The 23,896-nt window shown below is 33.4% G+C and overlaps 1 protein-coding gene and 1 pseudogene across 5 annotated transcripts in view; both read left to right on the top strand.

Annotated features, from left to right (window-relative positions):
• The window catches only part of ATG5 (autophagy related 5), a 207,343-nt gene that overhangs the window by 73,349 nt on the left and 110,098 nt on the right, over window positions 1–23,896 (top strand). For 4 of the 5 annotated variants that reach the window (XM_054699069.1, XM_054699071.1, XM_054699068.1 and 1 more), the window contains exon 7: window positions 18,196–18,313. In XM_054699069.1, the coding sequence (XP_054555044.1) occupies window positions 18,196–18,313 (118 nt within the window). Of the gene's footprint in view, window positions 1–18,195; window positions 18,314–20,925; window positions 21,583–23,896 lie in introns of those variants that run through there. The other variant, XM_054699070.1, reaches the window with a different exon arrangement.
• On the top strand, window positions 15,907–16,004 carry LOC119253593 (U6 spliceosomal RNA; annotated as a pseudogene).

The following is a 23,896-nucleotide window of genomic DNA, read 5'->3' as shown; positions in this document are numbered from 1 at the left end:
AACAGTATTTTTTCAACTTTTAAAAATTTGCTCTTTTTAGTAATTTAACAATAATACAGATAATCTGATGGCACTATCCCTAATTTATTGTTAGAGAAATTAAGATATGTAGAATTAGTAGTGTTATTTCAAACTACTAGAGTTATTAAAAGAAGTCAGTATTTTCTCATTAATATTTTGTTGCACTAAGCGAGGTCATTGTTTTAATTATTTTTGTTTAAAAAATATTGCTGGTAATTAAAATATAGACAATAGCTAACCTTTATCTAATACCTTTTAGTGTGTCAACTACTATTTTAAATATTTTATAGGTTTTAATAAATTTCATCTTCACTGTGGTTCTCTGGGATATGTGCTGACTCTATCCCCATTGTCTAGGGAATGTGACTGAGATAGAAAGTTTGATTTTTTTTTAAGGTTTATTATTTATGCATACAAGAACTGGGGTACGGGCCAGAGTTGCGGGGAGCGGGGTGAGAAGATCCACCAGAGACAGAGCAGATAGCAGAATAGGCAGACTGACTGAAATACACTGCTGAGGGGAGCAGCAGGTGAGACAGGAGAGGTCTGCTGCACCATGTGGGTAGCTCTCTGGCCAGATGGGGATCAAACTCGTGCTGCAGAGGCTTCAGATAACTTCATGATGCCGTGCTTAACACCTTGTGCCACCAGGGAGGCCCTCAAAGTTTGATTATTTAGTTTTCCCAAGATCACTAGGCTTGGTAAGTGGGTTGGGATTTGAACCCAGGCTTTCTGGCTCCAAGAGCCTGCACTCTTAAGCAATATTCCCTTTTATATATTGTTAAATTCATTACTTTTATTTTCTTCTTTCTATTACAACTTTCCATTTGAGACTGTTTTCCAGTTTTTACACATATCAGGCTTCTTATTACTCCACCCTTTCTGTTGCTTTCTGCCTGCAGTCCTTTTTTTCTTCGAATAGAGAAAATATAAGGACAGAAAGTAAAAACATAACATTCCCCCTTTAAGTTGAAGAGATTGAAATGTATGTGATTTTTCTTTCTCTTTATTTACAGAATGTTCTATTTCCAGTGGTAAATTAAGCAATTTTTAGTGACCACATTAAAATACTAACTCAAATATAAGAATAGAATGAATTTCACTCCCCATGTTCAACCATATAGTAGTTGGGGGTGATTTTAGAAGACAAAATATTAAATACTTCATTTTTAAAAAGACAGATATTATATAATTGATTTAATTATTTCACTAAAAAGGATTTTTAACTCCTTTCACAAAGAATTCTTGTAATAAGATACTTGGTATTTTATTATGCTATTCTAGCTTATGTAAGCATTAACCTTACTTTCAGTTATTACATTTTCTTCTTCCTCTTTCTCCCCTCTTGATGATATTCACCTATCCTTAATGCCTCTTTGGGAGTATGAATAGATATAGCAAAAATAAATTAGAATCCAGTTGATCAATTTGAAATTTGACAAAGCTTAGGTTAAATGTGAGATGGCTTTAAAAATTACTGTTGGGGCCTCTCTGGTGGCGCAGGTGGTTGAGCGCCACTCTGTGAAGCTGTCCGCAGCCTCTGCAATGCTGGTTCGATCCTGGCTGGCCGGCGAGAATCCCACATGGCGCAGCAGACCTCTCCTGTCTCACCCGCTGCCCCCCTCAGCAGTGTGTTTGTTAGTTTGCCTGTTCTGTGCCCCACTCTGTCTCTGGTGAATCCTCTCGCCCTCCCGCACATCTGGCCTGTACCCCAGCTCTTGTATAAATAAAATAAAATCTTTTTAAAAAAAAGTAAAAATTACTGTTGGCCAATATGAAAATAGAACTGTTTCATACTTAAGTATTCAATAGTGTATATATTATAAAATGAGATTTTCATGTATTAAAAATAAGTTGCTCCTTGACTTACCATTATTTACTAGGACACCTCATATTATAGTCAATATTTCAGTTTCTTAGAGGAATTGTGAACCCTAGTATAATATATGCCAGAGATAATGTATGCTTTGGGACTGTCACCCAGAGTCTTTGCTGCTTTCATGATTGACCTGCAATCTTCCAGTGTTCCTTAACTGTTGTGGGTTATAGTTTGTCGATTTACTACCGGCTTAATAAGGTCTTAGCAGTTGCAAGCCTGAACTTCATCCCTGTTGCAAGAATGTTCATTCCTTTAATGTACTATTCAGAAAGATCTCTAAGACCCACATTTTTTCTCTGTGTTTCTCTCTCATTTTTCTTCCAGTGCCTTTTCTCTCCATCCCAGAGAATGCCATCACCCAGAAATGGTACCCCTTAGGTTGATCATTTAATCTAGTGACAATTTCATAGTGTAGGAAAATTTGCTTAATCACTTATCTATTTCAATAGTGAAAACTACCTTCTGATTTTTTTTCCTGTTCTTCTCATAAATGATTTTCATATAACATGCCAGAACACACAACACCTGTCTCTTAAGAACAGAATTACTAGACTTTGATTCTTAGTAGTGGTTCCTTCTTTTGGGTAAATATGAGAGTTGCTTTTAGTCTAATTACTCATACTTTTAAAATAACTAGTTACTAATAATTTCAAGTAGGTAATATAGGATGATTATTCAGGAATATAAAGAGGAAAAACCAACTTAAAAAGGCAGATCAATGTCCTGATTTTTAAAAATTTGTGACCTGAACAGGGAAAATTTTGTTTGACATTTCATACCCTGGTATTATAATTTTTGATGAAATATATGCATCAATTGTTAGGTCACTCATTTTTTTGTACTTATTTTGAAACAGGCATTCTATTATTATTTTCTTGTATGTGCTTATTTGCTTATGTATTTATTACTGAGATATAATTGACATACAACATTATATTGGTTTTAGGTATACAACATGATGAAACATTTGTTTATTTTGTGAAATGATTACTACAATAAATCTCATTAACTCCCATACCAATGCATGGTTTGAAATAAATTCTTTTCCTTATGATAAGTACTTTTAAAATTTACTCTTACCAACTTCCAAATATACAATACTGTATTATAAATATTAACTATGTTTTGTTTTTAATTTTTAAGGTTTTGTGGAGGTTAATATAATAATTTTGTTTTATGATCTTTGCAGGTTTATAATAAGACAAGTACTAAGGCAATAATATAAATGAAATATGTGCATAGATATATTGATTTGTGCTTCGATTATATTCACAATACATATAGATACAGTTGTAGCTATACACACATTTGAAACAAATCTTCAGGCAAGTTTCTTCTTTCAGAGATTGATTGTGACATATTAAAATGTTAATTTCCAGCCTAAGGACTATAAGAAATCTAGTATTTAAATCTAGACAGTGCTCTCGTTTGTTTTATTTTTAATATCTTGGGAACATGTTACAGAAAATGTTTTGTCTTAAGCAACATCAGCTTTCAAAAAAGACTGTAAATTTAAAGTAAGCTCAATGTTGGTTTAAAGAGCCACTGTGTGAGAGGTAGGGAGAGGTCTTTATCAATTGAATGATGAGTCTGATCACTATTAAGTACAACAGAATCTTTACTCTACATTTGGAAACAATACCTGAGTAAACCATATGTCTGTCTTTTCAGGAAAGTTACCTCTCTGCATACATGTGTTGTAACACAACATGTACACAACATAAATTAATTAAACTGTGCCGCTTGTGAAATTATATGTTAGTTCACTGAGGATTTCAAATGATTAGTGAATTATTAGTTATTTATCTATTAGATACTACTATATTGCCTATCAGAGATGTGGTTGAGTTGATGTACACAAAACTTTGAGCAGTCAAACTAATAAATTACTTATTACCAAACTTCCAGTAAACCATGTTTTACATATTAAACTTGTCTCATAACATTTTTGTAAATGTAGACTGCAGTTGAATTGTAAAAAATTAACATATACTAATAGATTTTCAAAACTAAGGACTCAGAAATCCATTGTAGTACTTATTCTTAACATTTTATTTGTCCAAGTTTTTCAAGGCATAGATAAGGGGAACATTGTACACATTTCATGTATACAAAGGAAAGAAATTTCTTCTGCTGCTGTTTAAAATTTGCAAGAAGCTATACATTTTGATAGTCCTTTAACCTTTTAGTCTTTCATTTCTTTCTTTCTTTTTCCTCCTTCCTTTTTCTCTTTCTGTCCCACTTTTCCTCCTTCACAGAATCCTTCCATTTCTCTGCCTCACTAATCTGAAAAGTGTTTTTACAACATAGTAAAGCATTTCCTATTTTAATTAAAGTTTTGAAGTTTACTTTTAAAAGCAGAGCTTTGCTAAAGGAAAAATACCTCTATTAGCTTACATTTAAAACCCTTTTCATCATGATGAGGGTAATTATCTGTTACTTCTAAGAAGTAAGCCATAGCTAATTTCTGACTCTGTGTGCATGTTTAAAGTAACTTAAAATCAGCTTGGGACAGTTCTGACGTCTGCTTATGTAATGCAGCATCCATACTCTTCACTAGGTGTTCATTTTAGCTACAGATGCTTCATATAAAACAGGGTAGAGTAGCTTTCAAAAGGATCCACACATCAAAGTGTAACTTGAACTCTGGTTTTTTTACATTGCTTGAGGAATCCTTAATGGAGTAGAACTAACAAATTTGCTTTTCTCTCTAATACATTATTGTTTTAAAGTTTAGAACTTCCTAATTTATATCACATATAATTTTAGAGTTTCATTACTTTGGCATGTTTAATCATGTTCCATATTGAATATCACTGTAATTCATATTCTGTGTGATAAGGAAGGTTTCCTTTTGTTGTAACTAATTCCGGGGAATAATGGTACTCCTTCTGGAACAGTAAATAAAATCTTTTAAATAAAACACTGTATTTTAAGTTAAAGTACCACACTCTTTAATTCATTTGTAGTTTGATTGATAACTCTTCATACTGCCAAGTTTATCTACTTTTCAGACCTGATTCCTTAGAGGGCTTTAAAAGAACTGCGGTGTTTATAACTTTTAACCACAGTGTATCCTCTTTTACTAAATGAATTCTGGGAGGCAAAATGCCCCTTGTTCTGTTCCTGTTTTTGTTCTTGTTCTCTCACCAGTCTCTCTTCCATTTCTTGGATGGATAAACTCAAATTATATAAGAATTAATCTTTGATGTGTAATCTTAGAACTATGTAAAAATTACTGTAGTGTACTAAATAACAAAATGTTTATACTGTTTCAAAATTTCCACTAGGGAAAAGAAATCCATAATTTTACTTGCTGAATTATTGGTATTGAATTATTTTTACCCTGAAATAAAGTACTGTTGGGACACATCAGCCTATTTTGAATTCATAGTTCTTTTTTCATATACTGTGTACTAAAATTTTGAATTTTTTTTATGGAGATACAGACTTGTGTAATATTTAAATACTAAAACCCCCAAGTTAGGCCATGTGATTAATGAAATTGAACTATGATATTAGTAGTAGCCTATTAATCCAAACCCACTTTTGTATCAATAATATTCTTCCTCTACCATTCCAGATCCTAACTCAAAAAGAGTTCCTTTTTACAGCAGAGTCCTTCCTCCCCATTCATGTCACAGCAGTGTCAGTGGGAATTCAGGGGTTCCAAGCTAATAAGTTGGAAGATGAGGAGCTCTTGACTGTCTCTGCACATTTCTCTTTCCCTGAAGCCCATGTCTATTCTGAGCATTGCATGTAAATGGAATCTTATAACATATGGCCTTTGTGTCTGGCTTCTTTCTCATGTATCTTAGTTCCATGGTTGCTTGGTGTTGTAGCGTGGTTCAGAATATACCTTTTTTGGACACAGAAACATTAATTCCAAAGAGCACCTGCACCCCTATGTTTATAGCAGCACTATTTACAATAGCTAAGCTTTGGAAACAACCCAAATGCCCAAAAATAGATGACTGGATCAAAAAGATGTGGTACATATACACCATGGAATATTACTCAGCGTTCAAAAAAGATAAACACATTCAATTTGCAGCAACATGGATGGAGCTGGAAGGGATCGTGCTCAGGGAAAGAAGCCAGAAAGAAAAAGAAAAATACCAGATGGTCTCACTCAAGCAGGAATCTAGAAAACCTAAATAAAGGACCAGGAAAAAGAATAACTATAATAAAGAAAAAATCAAAATCAACAAACAACTATGAACCAGAGACACACTATGGGGGGGCGGGCGGGGAAAGGAGGGATTGGGGTCAAAATAAGGGGGTTGCGATTATATGGGGAATGTAAAAATAAAATTTAAAAAATTTAAAAATAATAAAAATATGTAATATCAAAAAAAGAATATACCTTTTTAAAAATTATAATTAATCATTTATTTTTTTAAAGATTATTTATTTATTTATACAAGCACTGGGTACAGTCAGAAGCGCGGGGTGGGGTGGTAAGAGAATACACCAGAGCCAGAGGGGAGAGCAAAGCAGGCAGAGTGATGAAATACACTGCTGAGGGGAGCAGTGGGCAGCAGGAGAGGTCTGCGCGCCATGTGGGACCCTCGCCCAGTGGCCGGGGATCAAACCGGGGCTGCAGAGGCTGCGGGCAGCCCCGCTACCCAGTGCTCAACCACTGTGCCACCAGGGAGGCCCAAGAATATACCTTTTTTATGACAAGTGATACTCCATTGATCCATTCACCAACAGTTTGAATCGTTTCTACCTTTTGCCTATCATAATTAAATGCTACTATGAAATTAATGGTTTTTGTGTGGATATATATTTTCAGTTCTCTTAGCTAGATATTTAAGAGTGGAATTGATGTGTTATATTATGTGGTAATTCTATGTTTAGTCTTTTGAGGAACTTCCAGACTATTTTCCAAAGTGTACTATTTTATATTCTCACCAACAGTGTATGAGAGTTCCAGTTTTTCCACATCCTTACCAACATTTGTTATTTTGTGTGTGTTTTTTTTTAATTATAACTGTCTTAGTAGGCATGAAAGGCTATATTATTCATTTTGGAATGCATTTCCTTAATTACTAATTATGTTCAGCATCCTTTCATGTGTTTACTGGCTATTTGTAAATCATCTTAAATGTCTTCTAATCTTTTGCTCATTTTTAAATTGGGTTATTTGTTTTTTTATTATCAACTGATAAGAGTTCTTTATATATTCTGGATACTAGTCCCTTATCAGATAATTGGGATTTGCAAATATTTAGTCCTGTACTTTGGCGTTTTGTTTTCATTTTCTTGATTGTGTTCTTTGAAGTACAGAGAATTTTAATTTTGATGAAGTCCAGTTTATTTTTTCTTTGTTTGCTTTAGCTTTCAAATTGTCATTTCTAAGAAACAGCTGCCTACACCAAGGCCATAAAACCTTACTCCTGTGTTTTCCTCTAAGATTTTATAGTTTTAGTACTTTGGTTTTTTCATATATTCTTCAGAATAGTCAAGTGCTTTTTTATAATTCCTTCATAGATTACTTCAAATTCCTTAATCAGTAGATTACTTCAGCAGTGAGCTCTATAAATACTTGTCACTTGTCTTTATTTGCAGCTTCTAAAAAAATGACAATTTATGAAATCTGCTTTTGATGATCCTTTAGTGGGGTACATTTTTAAAAATTACTTGTATATTACTTGTATCAGAAACACAATGATTAACATATCCATATTATAAACTTTATATAGCATTCAATATAAAACTCCCAGACCATGCTCAGAGGGCTGAGGATCTTTACAGAGCTTCAATTACTCCAAGCCCAGATTTAGAAAAATACTTTTCTAGAGGATATGACACTTGACTAGGCATCAAGGGAATAGAATTTCTGTTCTGAAATCAGCATGCTTATTGTCCTTGCTACTTTGATTTTCTTTATTCATATAAATTTAAAGTACTGCTTGATTATTTTGCAAAAATGCACCATATAGATAGAAGTAGTCCATATATGTCTTTTTTTTCTTCAGTTGAAAACAGTTTTTTCATTGCATTATTTTTATATTAGCCTATCATTTTAGTGTGACTTGGATGACATTAGCAAAGATATTTTAAAACTATTATAGATAATGAAATTTAAACTGTGATTCCTTCAGTATGATTTACAAATCTTTGGGGAGAAACCTTGGCAGAAGAAATTATTACTAAAAACTTCAATCCTAGCACTTTTGTAGGAGGCTTCTTCTTTAGCCACTCAAATGGTGATTTCAGATAAAAAATATAAAAGCAATATAACTAGTTTTATATGTTGTCTTACAATCAACACCAAGTTGATCTCAACTTTGGGTAAGAGAAAAATAGTGCTTCCCTCTAACACATTATATTCAATGAAAGGATATGAGGAAGATACAAACTGTTGCCAGTATTTGAAGAAAATTTGCCTTTATTTATGTGTAACAATATATTTGGCATTGTCTAGACAGAGTTATAATAAATACAACAATTTAAATAAGACAAAATGTAAACTTCAAACCAGATGTGTGGATATAATTCTGATGAGTGCTTTCATTTAATCATAGTTTCAATTAAGACACTACTGCTTTGAGGATTAAGTGTCCCTGACTGTAATAATGACGGCTTTTCAAATGTTAATTATTATTTTTTAGTGGTGTCGGGAATATTAAAAGTGGACTTGAGACTCGGGTAGCATAACTACAGAAAGTGCTTATTTTCAGGTCTCCTATTTCCCTACATAAAGGATGAAAGTAGTCTGCTGAAGTAGCATAGACTTCTCTAACAGCTCACTCCCTGTTCCCTCATTTCCCACCCCCAAAAGGACTGTTTACTGTAAAGGTCTAAAAGCATTCATTTGAAGATGGTCTGTTCTTTTTACTTAATGAGGTATTGTAATTGTGTATATTCTTAAGCTATATGTGTATATTCTTAAGCTAATTTTAATATGAGGCTTCTTTTGAAAAGCATGTGATGCAAAATTTGACATGCTTGAATATACCTTGAGCCAAATATGCATGTGACAGTTTGAGGCACATCATATGTCGTTGTTGGTAAAGTCTGGCAGCATATCCTGTGTAAACCCCTATTTTCTTTGTGCCACATATTTATTCTAATTTACAAGACTTCAAAGGGAACTTCTGGTTGAATACCAATTATCTTTTCATTCTTCTGTAACTGGTTCTGTAGAGACTAAATAGTGTTACCTTTCTTTGGTTCCATATTTAACAGGGGTTTAAAAGGGAGAATGAAAAGAACTAATCATTGTTGAGCACCTGTTGCATTAGGTATTTTATGTACCTCATCTTACTTAATTATCACAGCAGTCATTCAAGGATAGGTATTATTCCCATTTTCAAAATCAGAAAGACTCCAGATATTGATGTGATTTGCCATAGGTACTCAGTTATGTTGTGAGTTCAGATACCAACCAAAACTTTGCTAATTCTACTGTATTTGACATTCCAGGCTCTGTATGGTAGGCTGTTAGTCCACTTTTCTCCTCTTAGCCACTAATTTTTCATAGGTACTTTTATATTCTAGCTGCCTTCTGAATACATTAGTGGGGAGGGCATATGAAAAGGTATTTTGCTGCACTCTGCCTGAAATGGCCTTATCTCTCTCTATTTTAAAAAATACTATGTATTTGGAAGCTTGAAGGTTTCTATATTCCCTCCTTTGTTTTATTCCTCTTTAGAAATTACCTACTGTTTTAAGCATTTTACATTCTAACACCCTTCGGTTATTTTTACTTTGTACCTGCTGGTGTATGTTCCAATCTTAGAAAATAAAATTATGTAACCAGTTACATTCTTTTTTGCTCTAGCTTCCAAAAAGTCCAGTTAAATTTTGTGCTTGGACTTTTAGATTTTATCTTATGGGACTATACATATTTTCTGTTATCACTTAACACTATATTACAATTATTTATATGTGCTTTTTTCATTTTTGTATTCACTAGCACAGTAGTACCCTGGTAAGTGGTAGTAACGTTTAAATGAATGAAGATTTTTCATAATGTAGCCCTGCCCTGTCATCGTTAGTTGGAGATCCTGGATCTGGGAACCCTATTGCTATAATTCTACTCAACTCAACCTACATATGTGTTCCTAGTTTTTGTTATTATATGCTTACTTTTGTTATAAGAGTCTCAAATCTTTTTAACATAATGAATGCAGTTTCTTCATTGCAGTTTATTTATCTTTGTGTTCTTGTAATTCCTGTCACCACTATTAATGTAATATAGCGACTTGATGATTCTCTAAAGTACTAGATTGTAAGTTTGTTTGTTTTACTAAGGGTCTATAAGTAAAGCTTTATTGTTATTCATCATTGTCACGACTTTGGTAATAATGAAGCTTTCACTACTTACCTAAAACTTTTCAAAAATATTAAATTCAGTTCATTTTTTCAAAACTATATGTCAAGTGAAAATACACTGTTTTTGACAGCCCTGGCAATTGTTGTTGGAGTTTTTTTAATATTGGAAGTAGCTTTTGTGTGTGGGTGGAATTTAGTTATTTATGTTTTACTAGAGTTATAAATTATAAAATGTGGTTTATAAAAATTCCTTTCAGTTCAATGTATGCTAGTTGTAAATATAGTAATTTTTATACAAAAATTGAAAAGCAGTTTTTTTCACTTACTGCTGTTTCTACAATATATCCTTTTTCCAGACTTAATTCTTCTAAATCACTTAGTAGTTCTTAAATAAATATAGTTCTATTCTTTGTTAATCAACCAACAGATATTGCTAAATCCAGTGATAGATCAAGATAGCGGATTTTTTTAAGGCACCTAAAAAAATTCTAACAAGTGAAATCAACTAATATACTTGAACAACTTGTATAAATCCAATTAATATTAATTTTATTTATAAATATAGTAAATCAATCATCCCGACTTTCAGAGGACTTAACAGCAAAACACACACAAAATAGTTGATAATATCAAATCTTGTCTACACATAGAAAAATGCAACGTATAGCAAGTATCAATATAGTATTTGTTTCATCAGCCCAACCAAAAATAGAATGGCCTTTTAAGACTAGTTTGAGTAGATGATCTTAAGGATTCATTTTATAGTGATTCAGGCCATTGGTCAGAGATCCTTAACCAAGTTACTACTACTACTAGAATAATTCTAATTATGGTCATTTATAAGTGTGGGATCCCAGTGAATCTTCAGCCATTCATGGGGCATCTTTTACATTGAATCCTTTCTGAATTTTCATTTTTTTCTTTATAACTTCTAATCACTATGTTTCAGTGAGCAGAATCTCCTTTTACTACCTGATGGGATTCTTCCTCCTCTTTAAGGTCATTAACTCCATCATGAATGAATAAAATATATACCCTTCTAATTGTAAATTGTCCTTTTTAACAATCCAACATTTCTTTTTTTTTTAAAGGTTTATTTATTTATGCATATAAGCACTGGGGTGTAAGCCAGAGGTGTGGGAGGTGAGAGGATTCACCTGAGAGAGTGGGGAGCAGAACAGGTGGATGTACTGAAATGCACTGCTGAGGGGAGCAGTGGGCTAGGCAGGAGAGGTCTGCTGCACCATGTAGGTTGCTCCCTGCCCTGCCAACTGTCAAACTCATGCTGCAGTGGCTGGCAACAGCTTGACCAGACAGCCCTGTCTTTAGCCCCTGCGCCACTAGGGAGGCCCCAATCCAACATTCCTAACTCATGTTATATGGTGATCAATAGCACTAGTGCTATGTAGTGACAGGGTTACTATAAGATTAATATATCTTACTATAACTATCCTTGTTTTTATATTACAACTCAATATAAAATACATATTAGTATTAAGTTTATATTGAGTGTTAAATTACATTAATAAGAACAGTAATGGTACTTATTAAGTATTTACTATATGCTATGCATTGTTCTAAAACAAATATTCCAACTATCCTTTTATAACCACAGCCACCAACCATGCTCCCCCTGTCCCTAATCTCTGACAACCACTAGGTCTCCATTTCTAAGATATTGTTACTTCTCTAATGTTGTATAAATGGAATCATACAGTATATAACCGTTTGAGATTGACTTTTGTCATACAATCTAATTCCCTTGAGCTCCATATAAGTTATTGCATGAATTATTAGTAATAGTTGTTATTATTTCTGAGTAGCATTCCATGTACAGATATACTTCAGATAAATTAACCGTTCACTTGTTGAAGGACATTAGGTTTGTCTAGTTGGGGGTGTTATGAGTAAAAATGCTGTGAATATTTTGTTTAATTTTTTTTGAGAACATAAATTTGCATATCTCCGGGATTACTCAAGTACAATTGCTAGGTCATTGTGGTAAAATGCATGCTTATTTTTGTAAGATACATCATACCTTTTCCAGAGGAGCTATATTTACAATTTTACATTTGCACCAGCATTATATGAGTGATCTAGTTTCTCCACATGCTCACAGGGACTTAGTGTTATTACTGTGTTTTTTGCTTTTTATTTTAGACATTCTGGTAGGTGTATAGTGGTATTATTGCATTGTGGTTTTAATTTGCATTTCCTTAATGACTGGTGATGTATCAAATACATTTTCATATGGTTATTTTCCATCGTTGGTGAAATATGTTTGTGTCTTTTGTCCCTTTTCTAATTGAATACTTTGTGCTTCTTTCTGCTGTTTTTTTTTTTAAATATATTCTAGATAGAAGACCTTGGTTGGATATGTATTTTACAGATATTCTCTTAGTTTGTAACTTGTCTTTTCATCATCTTTACAGGATTTTTTTTTTTATTTTGATGGAGTACATTTTCTCAATATTTCCTTTTTAGAATATTAGTTTTGGTATTAAGTTCTAGACTTGGTCCTAAAATGGCTTTACCCTTTTTTCCCTTGCCACGTCAGTAAGCACAGCAAGTTAAGCTGAATTTAATGATTCTGAATCTTCTAGCATTCAGACAAGTGAACTTAGAGAAAATAGATTGAAACTAAAAAGAAAATAAAACTTGAGTCTGCTAAATTGAAGTAATATTAAGCTGAAATACTCATTATATTGAGAGCATGCTGAAATTTTTGATGGTGGTGGTGGTATGTGTGTTAGGATGAGGGTTTGTTTAGGTGGTTTTGTGCACCATGATTATACTGTGCATGTATTTTCTTATCTCAAAAGCTCTGTAATATAAATATTTTTTCTTTGTGCTCCTGTGTGTTTGTGTACATACATGTATAGTCATTCCTGTGTTACATTTGAGCAAACTGAGGTTCAGGAAAGTTAGGTAATTATGCCCATTGTCCAGTAATAAAGAACAGAACCTGGACTTGAAGCCAGTTATTTCTGGCTCCAAAAAATACCTTCTTTACTATCTTGCATTTTTTTGTTGCAATGTGTACCTTATGTAACTAGTAAGAATCAAACTTGACCTTAGTAGTAATGGTTGTACCTGTTACTCTTAAAGACCATACATAGTCTAATTTTCAACCTACTAGAATAAGTCAGCATTTCTTGTTTTATCAACTTTACTGTTAAATTACTTGGAGGTATGTTGGAGGTAGACCTTTTCTCTCTTTTATTTCCTAGTTCACACTATAGAGGTAACAACCTTCATCTTCAATTTCCTAATACATAAGACTTGCTAAATACATAAGACTTGCTAAAATTTTACAAATTTAATTTAAAATGCTTAAATTTGGTTCTTCTGCTTCTGTTCAATATCTCTCCAAAATAATTCCATATAGAGAAAAAGTGATGTTTCCCTAGTCAGGGTACATGGGTAGAAAGGGTACATGGGTAAACAGTCAGCCATTAGCACCAGAATTTTATACCCTGTTCAGTATATTTAAGAAATGACTAACATATATGCTTTTTAAAGTAATAAGGGTAGTTTCAAAATTAACTTTACTGAATCATATTATTTCTCATGAGAGAGTAAAGCTATTTCTTGGAAGTCACTGAAGTAGCTTACATATTTACAAATAAAAGTCTAGATCAAGGTAAGTATTGAGATATACTCCTGTTACAGTGGCTTTCTTGTCTGTCAGGCTAAGATTCAGTGACATGGATATTGTTAGTGTTGTCTGGTTTCATGTATACTAAGCCAAAATTTGCACAATTCATCTTCATGGGGCTTTGTGCAATTTTAAAATTCTTCCTATATTCAAAAGCAAGGTAGCTTTTAAATACTTTCTAGCATGATTTACTCTTTTTCTGCTAAACTCCAACTTATGTTTATTGAAGTCTGTTAAGAAATTTGCAGAAGTCTACTCTTTGCTCCCATTGCTCTTTATATCTTCTATATGTATTGGAATGTGATCTGTCTGGGGAGGACTTGTGTTTTAAGCGTAACTCCTAGAAATGAGTGTTTTGCATAATCTTTCATCAGCCTTAGATGCTTGACAGTTTCCAGTGTACTAATTTTTTTAAGAATATAAATTTTTAAAGGCAATCTATTAATTATTAAATAAAATGTTGATTAGATTTTTGATTGGGTATTTTGGGTCTTTTTCTTTAAAAATAAGCTTATTGTTATCTGAGAAATAGCTCTTGATGAACACTTTCTTGATTAGAATATGTTAATAGTACTGGGGCTTTCCCCTCACCCCAAGCAAATAACATCTTTATAAAAATTGATGAAGATATACCTTTATTATAACTGCTCAGATTTGGGGAGAGTGGGAAAAAGAGCAGTACAGAAAATTACAAACCATTTTTCTAGGAATAGTAGTAGAAGATTTTTTTTAATATATAGTTAAGACCATTTGGCCTTCACTGTTTGCCATATTGTTTTCAGGATATTATAATAAATTATTATAGGTAAGCCACTCACAGATCTGTCCACTATGTAGGGATGAATGACTCTTAAAAAGCTTTCTTTGACTTCACTGAAAACTTTGGTATATTCAGATTGGACAGATTAACTTTTGTTTCTTTGGCGAGGGGAATATAGCCTTGCCCCTCCTTTTTTATAAACTCAGTCCCAGTTGTCATCACTTGGGCTTGCATTATTCAGACAACCTCTCAGCAGTCATCCTGATGTTACCTCTTACCCAAGTCATCATACACAGCGCTGCTTTCCATTAGCTTTCAGAAAAAGCTTCTTTCATCGCGTCACTTCCTTTGCTAAAAAGTCTTAAAAGCCTCTTCATTGCCTGAAAGATAGAAGGCCCTTGCTGGGTAGTAGCTATTTTAAATTATTACTACAATCCCCTACTCTTTCCTTTCTTCTCCGAACTCCCCTATCTTCACAGAGTTAGCTATATCGTATCTTCACATAGTTAACTGTTGATTGTGCATTATATTGTTCTCCACTTCATTTTGGGTGAAAAGTATGAGATTCCTAATTGAAGGATAATCATACTTAAAATTAATCCCTAAAGAGTTCAATTAGTGAATGCTATTCAGTGCATACTAATTATCAATATTTTAGTTTTCTATGGGTTTTTTTCCTTGCCACAGACACTCAGCTGTATTTATGTTACACCATTTTTAATCTTTATTATGTATCCCTGAATACACAGTGTAAAGGTAGGAAAGGTAGCTTATACCATGTCTAGTTTTTCTTTTTTTTTTGAGTCTGTGTTCACCCTTAAAACCAGATTATGTTTCACCACATCTGTAACCATTGTGTTGAAGTTGTGGCTTATCTCTGTGATTAAAAAGAAAAACTTATATTTAATGACTAGGTTTTTGAAATCATTTTCTTATAAAATGTAAGGCACTGTTCTGTTCTTACAGACTTTTATGACTTTTTGTTTTAGAAATCTTAGCAATAAAAGTTTATCATCTTAGATCTCTTTAATATTCCTTTATTTATTCAGTGCTTGGCATAAATTTTCAGTTCTTCCCACAACAAACTTAAGAGATATGGAATGTCCCATATTCCCAAAGAAAATGAATATGTAAGATCATAGATCTCATCAGTGGTAATGCTATTCATAGACTGGTTGTTTCCAGAGCCTGCACTCTCTCATGGTGAGGCTCTCATCAGCATTGTCTCCTGTGAGGTAGTTTGGAAAAATATTAACAACTTTAAAAGTGGGGAAAACATTGAAATTACTAGTAATAGTGCACGCTGAGGCAGCATATACTAAAATTGGAATGCTACAGGGAAAATGAATATGGCCTCTGCACAAGGATGACATGTGATTGGTGAAGTGTTCCATATTTTTGTATCACCAAAAAAATACAGTAACACTAATTCAAAGGGATATATGCACTCCTTTGTTCACTGAAGCATTATTTACAATAAACAAGTTATGTCCACAATCTTCGTGCCCAAGAACAGAAGATTGCTAAAGAAAATGTGGTGTGTGTGTGTATATATATATATATATACACATATATATTCAATGGATTACTACTCCGCTACAAAATAGATGAAAGCTTGCCATAGATATAGTACTGGAGGGGATTATGCTAAATTAAATGAGTAAGAAGGAAAACAATAAATACAGAATGCTTTCACTCACTAGTGGAATAGAAAAAAACTAAGAAAAGAAACAGACAAAAACAAAATAAAATAAACCTTAAAAAAAAATTGACTGTGAGGGCCTCCCCGGTGGCGCAGCAGTTGAGCGCTGGGCTGCGAAGCTGCCTGCAGCCTCTGCAGCGCCGGTTCGATCCCCGGCCACCAGCGAGGGTCCCACATGGCGCGCAGACCTCTCCTGCCGCCCGCTGCTCCCCTCAGCAGTGTACTTCGGTCCTTCTGCCTGTTCTGCTCCCTGCTCTGGCTCTGGTGAATTCTTTCACCCTCCCGCGCTTCTGACTGTATGTACCCAGTGCTCGTATAAATAAATAAATCTAAAAAAAAAAAAAATTGACTGTGGTGCAAGGGGTAAGCTGTGTCAAGCTGTGTGCAGCCACTGCAGCATGAGTTTGATCCCCAGCGGCCAGTTTGATCCCACATGGCACAGCAGACCTCTCCTGTCTGGCCTGCTACTCCGCTCAGCAGTGTATTTTAGTAGATCTGTCTGTTCTGCTCCCCATTGTCTTTGTGAATCCTCTCACCTCCCACACATCTGACCTACACCCCAGCTCATGTATGCATAAATAAATACGATAAATGTTTTTTAGAATTGTAGAACTGAGGCTACTGAAAATGAAGGGTTGACGGGGACTCAGTAGGCTGTGCTGGAGGATTATTGGTGCTTTGGTGGTGGTTGTGATGTGTTAGCACATGTTGGTTGAGGTTTGAACCTACATCCATAAAACAGTGTTGTAAATCAATGTTACCTCAACAAACAAAATTTTTTAAAAAAGAAAGAAAATGACAGCGCCCTAACTGGGGCAGGATGCCATGGTTGCCAGGAATAGATCACATAAAGTGATGTTTTTATCATAAAAAGTGTTGTTTTTATCATAAAAAGTGTTGTTTTTATCATCCTTGCTACAACTATTCCTGATAGATTGGTCTGTGCAGTATATGGATCTGTTTAAGTACAAGGTATGCCAACACTGTCTTCCTCCCAGGAAGCTCTGGAAGAAAGAATGAACAGTCAGCCTCCTGTGCCCCCTCACTCCCCCTGCCCTGCTGTTATAACCATTTATGTACATGTCTTCATTTTTGTGTGTTTATTAGCCATTTGAGTAACTTCCTTGGTGGAATATTTATTTAGGTCTTTTCTCATTTAAAAAAAGAACGAAAGCAAAAAAAAAAAAAAAAACCCATTAGCAGTAAATTATGACATAGCACTAATAATTGTCAGAGGAAATACTACAGCTACTATTTATGAAAATTTTCAAATATAGAAAAACTAAAATAATAAAACAACTAAGACCACTACCTTTCACCTAAATGCAACAGCAGTTAAAATTTTTCTACATTTGCATATCTCTCTCCCACACACACTTTTTTTTAACCATTTGAAGGTCAGTTTGAGACATTCATGTAGTCTCATCCTTAAATAGTTGAGCATGAATTTCTTAACAATAAGGAATTGTCCTTATCACATCTGAGAAATGGGACATTAGTCAATTATAGCACTTAGTGTTCATTCCATATTTCCCCAGTTATTCCCAAAATGTCTTTCATAGCTTTTTTTTTTCCCATTTCCTTCTCCAATTCAGTATTTAGTTTAGGTAGTTTTGTATTTAGTTGTTAGGTTTTGTCGATTGCTTTTAATCTTTTTATATTGTATTTTAATACCTAGACTTTTTTGAGGAGTTTTGTCTGAGTCTGGTGATTAGCTTTATTTGAATTTATGTTAAGCATTTTGACAATAACACCACATTTGTGATACTGTGATATTGTATGCTTCTATGCATTAGAACACAGCTAATGATAACCCTACATTTCTGATCTATTAATTTGTAATCTGCAGCAACAAAGATTTGCTTGAATTTTTTTCATTTTTCAAATAGACAACAACTGAACGGCCTTTCATCCAGAAGCTTTTTCGTCCTATGACTGCAGATGGACATTTGCACACTCTAGGAGATCTCCTGAAAGAAGTTTGTCCTTCTGCAGTTGCTCCTGAAGGTAACATGATCAATAACATTAAAATATTCTTTTCATTTCTCTTTGTTTATCGAGGTAATGTAAGCATTCAACATTTATATATAACATTTACTAGTTACCTTGGAAGATATTTTCACTATCTTTTAATGAAATATCTTTTGAAAACAGAGGCACTTAATATTGATTGTTTTATAAATTATTGACACTAACAAAATAAGGAATCAACTCTCTCTGACAAACTAAAATACACTGTTTTTAAATTATTCTTTTCACATTTCTGTTGTCCTATAGAATGGTGAATTCAGTTCTGGTAAATAATTATTTTTATTTTTACATTGTGTTTCTTCATTCTGAAGGAATAAAGAGATGGTAAAAGTATCTTCTTACCTATGAGATATTGAAGTTCAAAATACTGAATAAGAGATAAGCATTATATATGAATTTTCTATTGCTATCTAATGATTAACTCAATACTGTACACTCTCACAGAATCTGTCCTTTTTCTGTAGTCTTCATTTTATAGCTTAGGTTAAAATTGTTTCCCTATAGGCAAAGGAAAACAAAAATTGCTGAATTCTTTCTTAGTTGCAACATAAGGAAAACTACAGTTGAAAACTTGAGAGGTATATTGTACCTGTGTGTATAAAATTCCATGTCTTTTCACCTAATATAACATGAGCATAGTTTTAGTCATTAAAAATTCTTAATGACTATTAAGAATAGAGCTAAAAATAATTTCTAAAAATAGAGCAATTTTTTTAGTTTGCAGTGTTAGGGTCCTTCATATCTATGTGTCATAGTTTGATCACCATTCCTTACTGAATAACTTGCAATCCTAGTCCTAGTATTGGTCACTAAGAAGAAATTTCAGTGATATATTACTGAATTTGTTAATATATCACATATACTCATATTTATTGTATAGAAAAAAAATTTTTAACTTGCTACTTTAAATCCTTTAGAAAAATCACTTTAACATAAAGGTAAACACATCAATACATTAATAAATACGGTTTCTTATTAACATTCTTGATTGGGGTAAGCTCAGTATTACTTACATCACTTGTAACTATGTTGCACAGTTCAGGAAGCATGTAGTATCTAAGAAATAGTTTGCCTAATAAGTAGAATTGGAAACAGAGTAGGATTTGTTGGAATGTTGATACTCCAGCCTAAATGACTAAACAAAGAATATGGAGCTCAAAATAATGTTATTTGGCTTGTGACTATAACTGTTTTCCTTAATCAGATATGCCTTTCCTGGCATTCCTGTATGTATTTAGCACTAATAAAATATACAAAGGCTCAACAAAAGGAGAGGAAAGGGGTATCTAAAATACCATCAGCACGAGTACCAAAAGGGATTAATGAAAAAAATCGTTGATCACTGCTCAAAATTATTGAAATTGATTAATTCCCATTTTTAAAAGATTATAAATATATTTTAAGATCTTATATCATTTGTGCTCTGATAGACTGTGTCTTAAACATCCTCTTGTCCAGTGTGAGGGTGAGTGTGTGCTTATTATTCCAGTTAATTCTTTCTTTTGTGTTAATACCCTTAAACATTTATGATTAATAAATCCTGGCCTAAGTAACATAAAGTTGATTATAATACTATCATGGAATCCTAATCTCTCTTTATTGCTATTCAGTTTTAATTCTTAAAAACTTCCTTTGTGCTTGTTTGCTTCTAATCTCTGCTCCTGCTGTTAACCATAGACAACTACTGGTCTGCTTTCCATCTCTTTTGGATATTTCACATAAATATAATCATACAAAACTATAACCTTGTTTTTTTAACTTAGTGTAATATTTTGGGTTTCTTCTATATTATAGCATGTATCAGTTCCTTTTTATTGCTGAATAGTATTCCATTGAATATTGTGTGCATCACTTTTTGTGGGTTGTTTTCAGCTTTTATGAATAAGGATGCTATGAATATTCACATACAGGTTTTATGTAGATATGCCTTTTCATTGGGAGGGGAATAGGTGGGTTTGTACGGTAAGTTTAAGAGTGTTTTTTTAAGAAACTGCCTAACTTTTCCAAAGTGACTGTACCATTCTATGGGCCTAACAGCAGTGTATGGGTGTTCCAGATTTTTCACATCCTTGCCAATATATATTTTTGTCTTATTATAGCCATCCTAATAGTTGTATAGTGACATCACATGGTAGCTTTAATTTTTATTCCCTTAATAACTCATGATATTGTGTTTTCACATACTTATTCATGGTTATGAAATATCTCTTTAAATCCTTTTTACATTTTCTTGTGGACTTTTTGTCATCTTCTTTCTGAGTTTTGAGAGTTATTTGTATGTTCTGGGTACAAACCCTTTATCAGATATAAGATTTGCACTGTTTTTTTCCTAGCCTTTGACTTGTCTTTTTGGGGTTTTTTTTGAAGAGTAAAAATAATTAATTTTGACTTTTAGGTTTTTACTGTATTGTGTTCAGTTAAACAAATTTTGTTCCTCATAGACAATGCATTTTATTTAGTTCAAAATCAAAAAGTATATAAAGGAATTTAGTGAAAAGTTTCTTTCCCAACTCGTATCCACCAAACCCTAACATTATTCCACTCTCCAGAGACAACCAGTGTTATCATCTTTTTGTATATTCTTACAGAGATCGTTTTATTTTTGCACTGAAGTTACAGAAATTTTGAGTGGAAAATTCCTAATAACATCATAAGCATGTGATTGTTTCAGAATAATGATATAAGTTCCAGTTCATTTTCCCCATGCAGTAAGTGGTTTTTGTTTTAATGTCTATTTTGCTACAATCTTGAGGATTTGAGAATATAGACTAGTGTTCTATTTGAAGTGTAATTAACAAATTAATTCATTTTTATTGCTAACATAGATGGGATTCTTAAGCCTACGCCTGTTTCACTGTATGATTGACTTTCAGTTATTCATTTCTCTGTACTGTTTTTCCACTTTACTGTGCTACCATTTTTTGAAAATCTATTTTCAAAAACATATCAATTAAAATTTGCTTCTTTATAAGATCCTTGCCTATTGAGTGGGAACATTACAAGGAAAATCAAAACTTTGGAAAACAATAGTTCTATGATGATCTACCCCTTAACCAGCTGCATAACTATCAACAAATACATAGAAGGATGAAAGAACACTTACTAGAGGAGAGCAGGAATATTCAGTTGTATGTTTATTTGGCATTTGACATCTTTAAAGAATCATATTACTGTAGGACCTTAGAGATAATTTAGTTCAGTCTCTTAATTTTTTGGATAATTCGTAAAATGTCTCTTAGCTTTTAGAGAAATAGGTTTTAGAACCTTTTTTTTTTTTTATAAATTTATTACATTTCAGTCACAGGTTATCACAAATCTTTACAGCTTTTTAGTTACTGAACATTCCCCCAATACTTCCTTTCCACTAACATTTGACTCCACATTTTTCTGCACCATTCAGAGAACCTTAGTCTCCATCTCCTGCTCCATTGGTTTTTCACTTCACTATGTTACCATTTGTTTTTGTTTTTACTTTTTCAACGTTTTAACCCTTTCAAATAACATTCTGAAGTGTTTGATTTTTCCTAACTCTTTATTCTATGATTTGTGTGTAGTGCCCAATCTTGCCTACATGCTCTTATCTCTTATAATACTTCCGGTATGTTACTTTGCTGTTTTAGTTCCTGTGTATAATTCTGGCCACTCTTCCCTCTGAATTTATTAGCATGGTGGCTGTGACATTCCGACATGTAAATGAAAAGCAGTCACATGCTTTAAGCTGAAATACTCTATCCGAACACACCTTGATACTCTTGCCATTCCTGTGACCAGATTACAATACATACAGGATTAACCTGGCCCTGCACAAGAATGGCACACAGATTTGTGAGGCTTTTTATTTTGCAAATTCTATGTTCTCTCCCAAATGTTTTTCTTGTGTAGCCATTGCTGGAGAATGTACAATGTAATTTCCCGTGTATTTTTTTGAAGGGAATTGGGGGTAAAGTACACATTCACAATTCAATTCACAAACCTGCCTCTTAGGCAGTTTTAGATGCAGTAAGTGGATATCTTGGTGTGACGGACTTCTCACCCAAACTGTCCTGTGCTTATGTTCATCAAAGACACACACACACATGCCATACACACACTTTCCTGGACTAATGTAGTCATCTTTTGAGCTACTTTTGATGGTACCTTCATACCAGGAGAAAGCTACACATCTAGTAACAATGTCTTGTCTTTGGAAAAACCTTTATTTGCCCCTTCCTGTTGTCACTTCATTTTGAAAAATAACTGTCATTTAAAGATCTGTGGAGAGTATCTAAAAACATTAAGTCACTGTTTCGGTAAGGAACTGTTTACTGCTGCTTCAGTACACCTGTGGTATTGTCAAACGTGAAACATTTTGAAACACCTGCACCCTACTTAAGTTGAAAGCGAAAGACTTTAAGATTGGGTGTGTGTGCATAAGAACGGGCTGTCATCACATGATAAAAAGAGAAAGTACTTCATAAAAGTTATGTGGCACCATTGTCTACTACTCCTTATAACAAGTGATTCATGTAGGAAAGAATTTTGTCTTATTTCATCACATGAAAGTAGAACATACTAATATTTATGAAGACGTGCTTTAGGTCATTGTTCTTGTGGAGTAACTAATGATGAGTTGCTTTGTGTGTTTCTTTTTTGCTTTTGTAAGTGGCTGGAGGAGTTAGCCAAGTTAGAGGTAACAGGAAGTAACCAAAGGTGAGCTCAGGTAAATTGTTTTTGTAGTGTCAGCTGTAGTTAAAATGACTCAGAGAATCAAGCTTCTGAACCAGAACTGAAGTGAAATATTTCTCTCTTTGTTCATTAAAATCAACCTATAAGAAAATCAAAACAAAAATTAAAAACCATAGCTTTTATTCTTTTACTTTAGAGAATATAAAACATCTGTAAGCTTTGCCCAACCATATTTCAGTTTCAGTCTTCTGATGTGTAAACAACTAGTAAGTTAGGATGATGGGAATGAAGATGTCCTTTCTCACTTTTATAATTCTATTTCATGGTTCTAGTTCATCAGTCTCTGAAACAGTTGCACTGTTTTAATTCTGAATCCATGTTTAATATTGTATAAATGGAGCCATATATGTATAAGGAACTGCTTAAATTCCATGGCAAACTGGTAAATATCGCCTTGTCTCTCATATCAATATTTCTCATACAATCCTCTAGCCATTCACCTTTTTCCATTTCCATCCTAATCCTGTTGAAATCCTTTCCAACTACCACTTAACTATTGCTTTCCATGTGATGATACAGATTTCATTATTCATCAGTCAACTTACTTGCTTCAAACTGTCTTCTGGCATTAAGGATGTTAAAATGTATGACATGCTCCCTGCTTTTAAGGAGCTTTGCTCCAGTTTGAGTGGACAGAAAGATGCACAGATTTGTGTGGCATATGTAGGAATGGGTATATGCCACGAATATTGGGAAGCACCTAGAATTGCTCTCTTACCCATTCTGGAGGAGATGGTGAAAACTGTTCTAAGTCTTAAAGACTTCTAAGTCTTAAAAGACCTGAAGGGGAGGGATTAAGGCACAAATACCTCATGAACACTGCAGAAATAGAAT

Source organism: Talpa occidentalis, unplaced genomic scaffold (assembly GCF_014898055.3).
Source record: "Talpa occidentalis isolate TD23 unplaced genomic scaffold, MPIMG_talOcc4v2.1 talOcc4.2, whole genome shotgun sequence".
Classification (NCBI taxonomy): domain Eukaryota; kingdom Metazoa; phylum Chordata; class Mammalia; order Eulipotyphla; family Talpidae; genus Talpa; species Talpa occidentalis.
The sequence above is the reverse complement of the archived record's forward strand: the minus strand, read 5'-3'. Positions and strand labels throughout refer to the sequence as shown.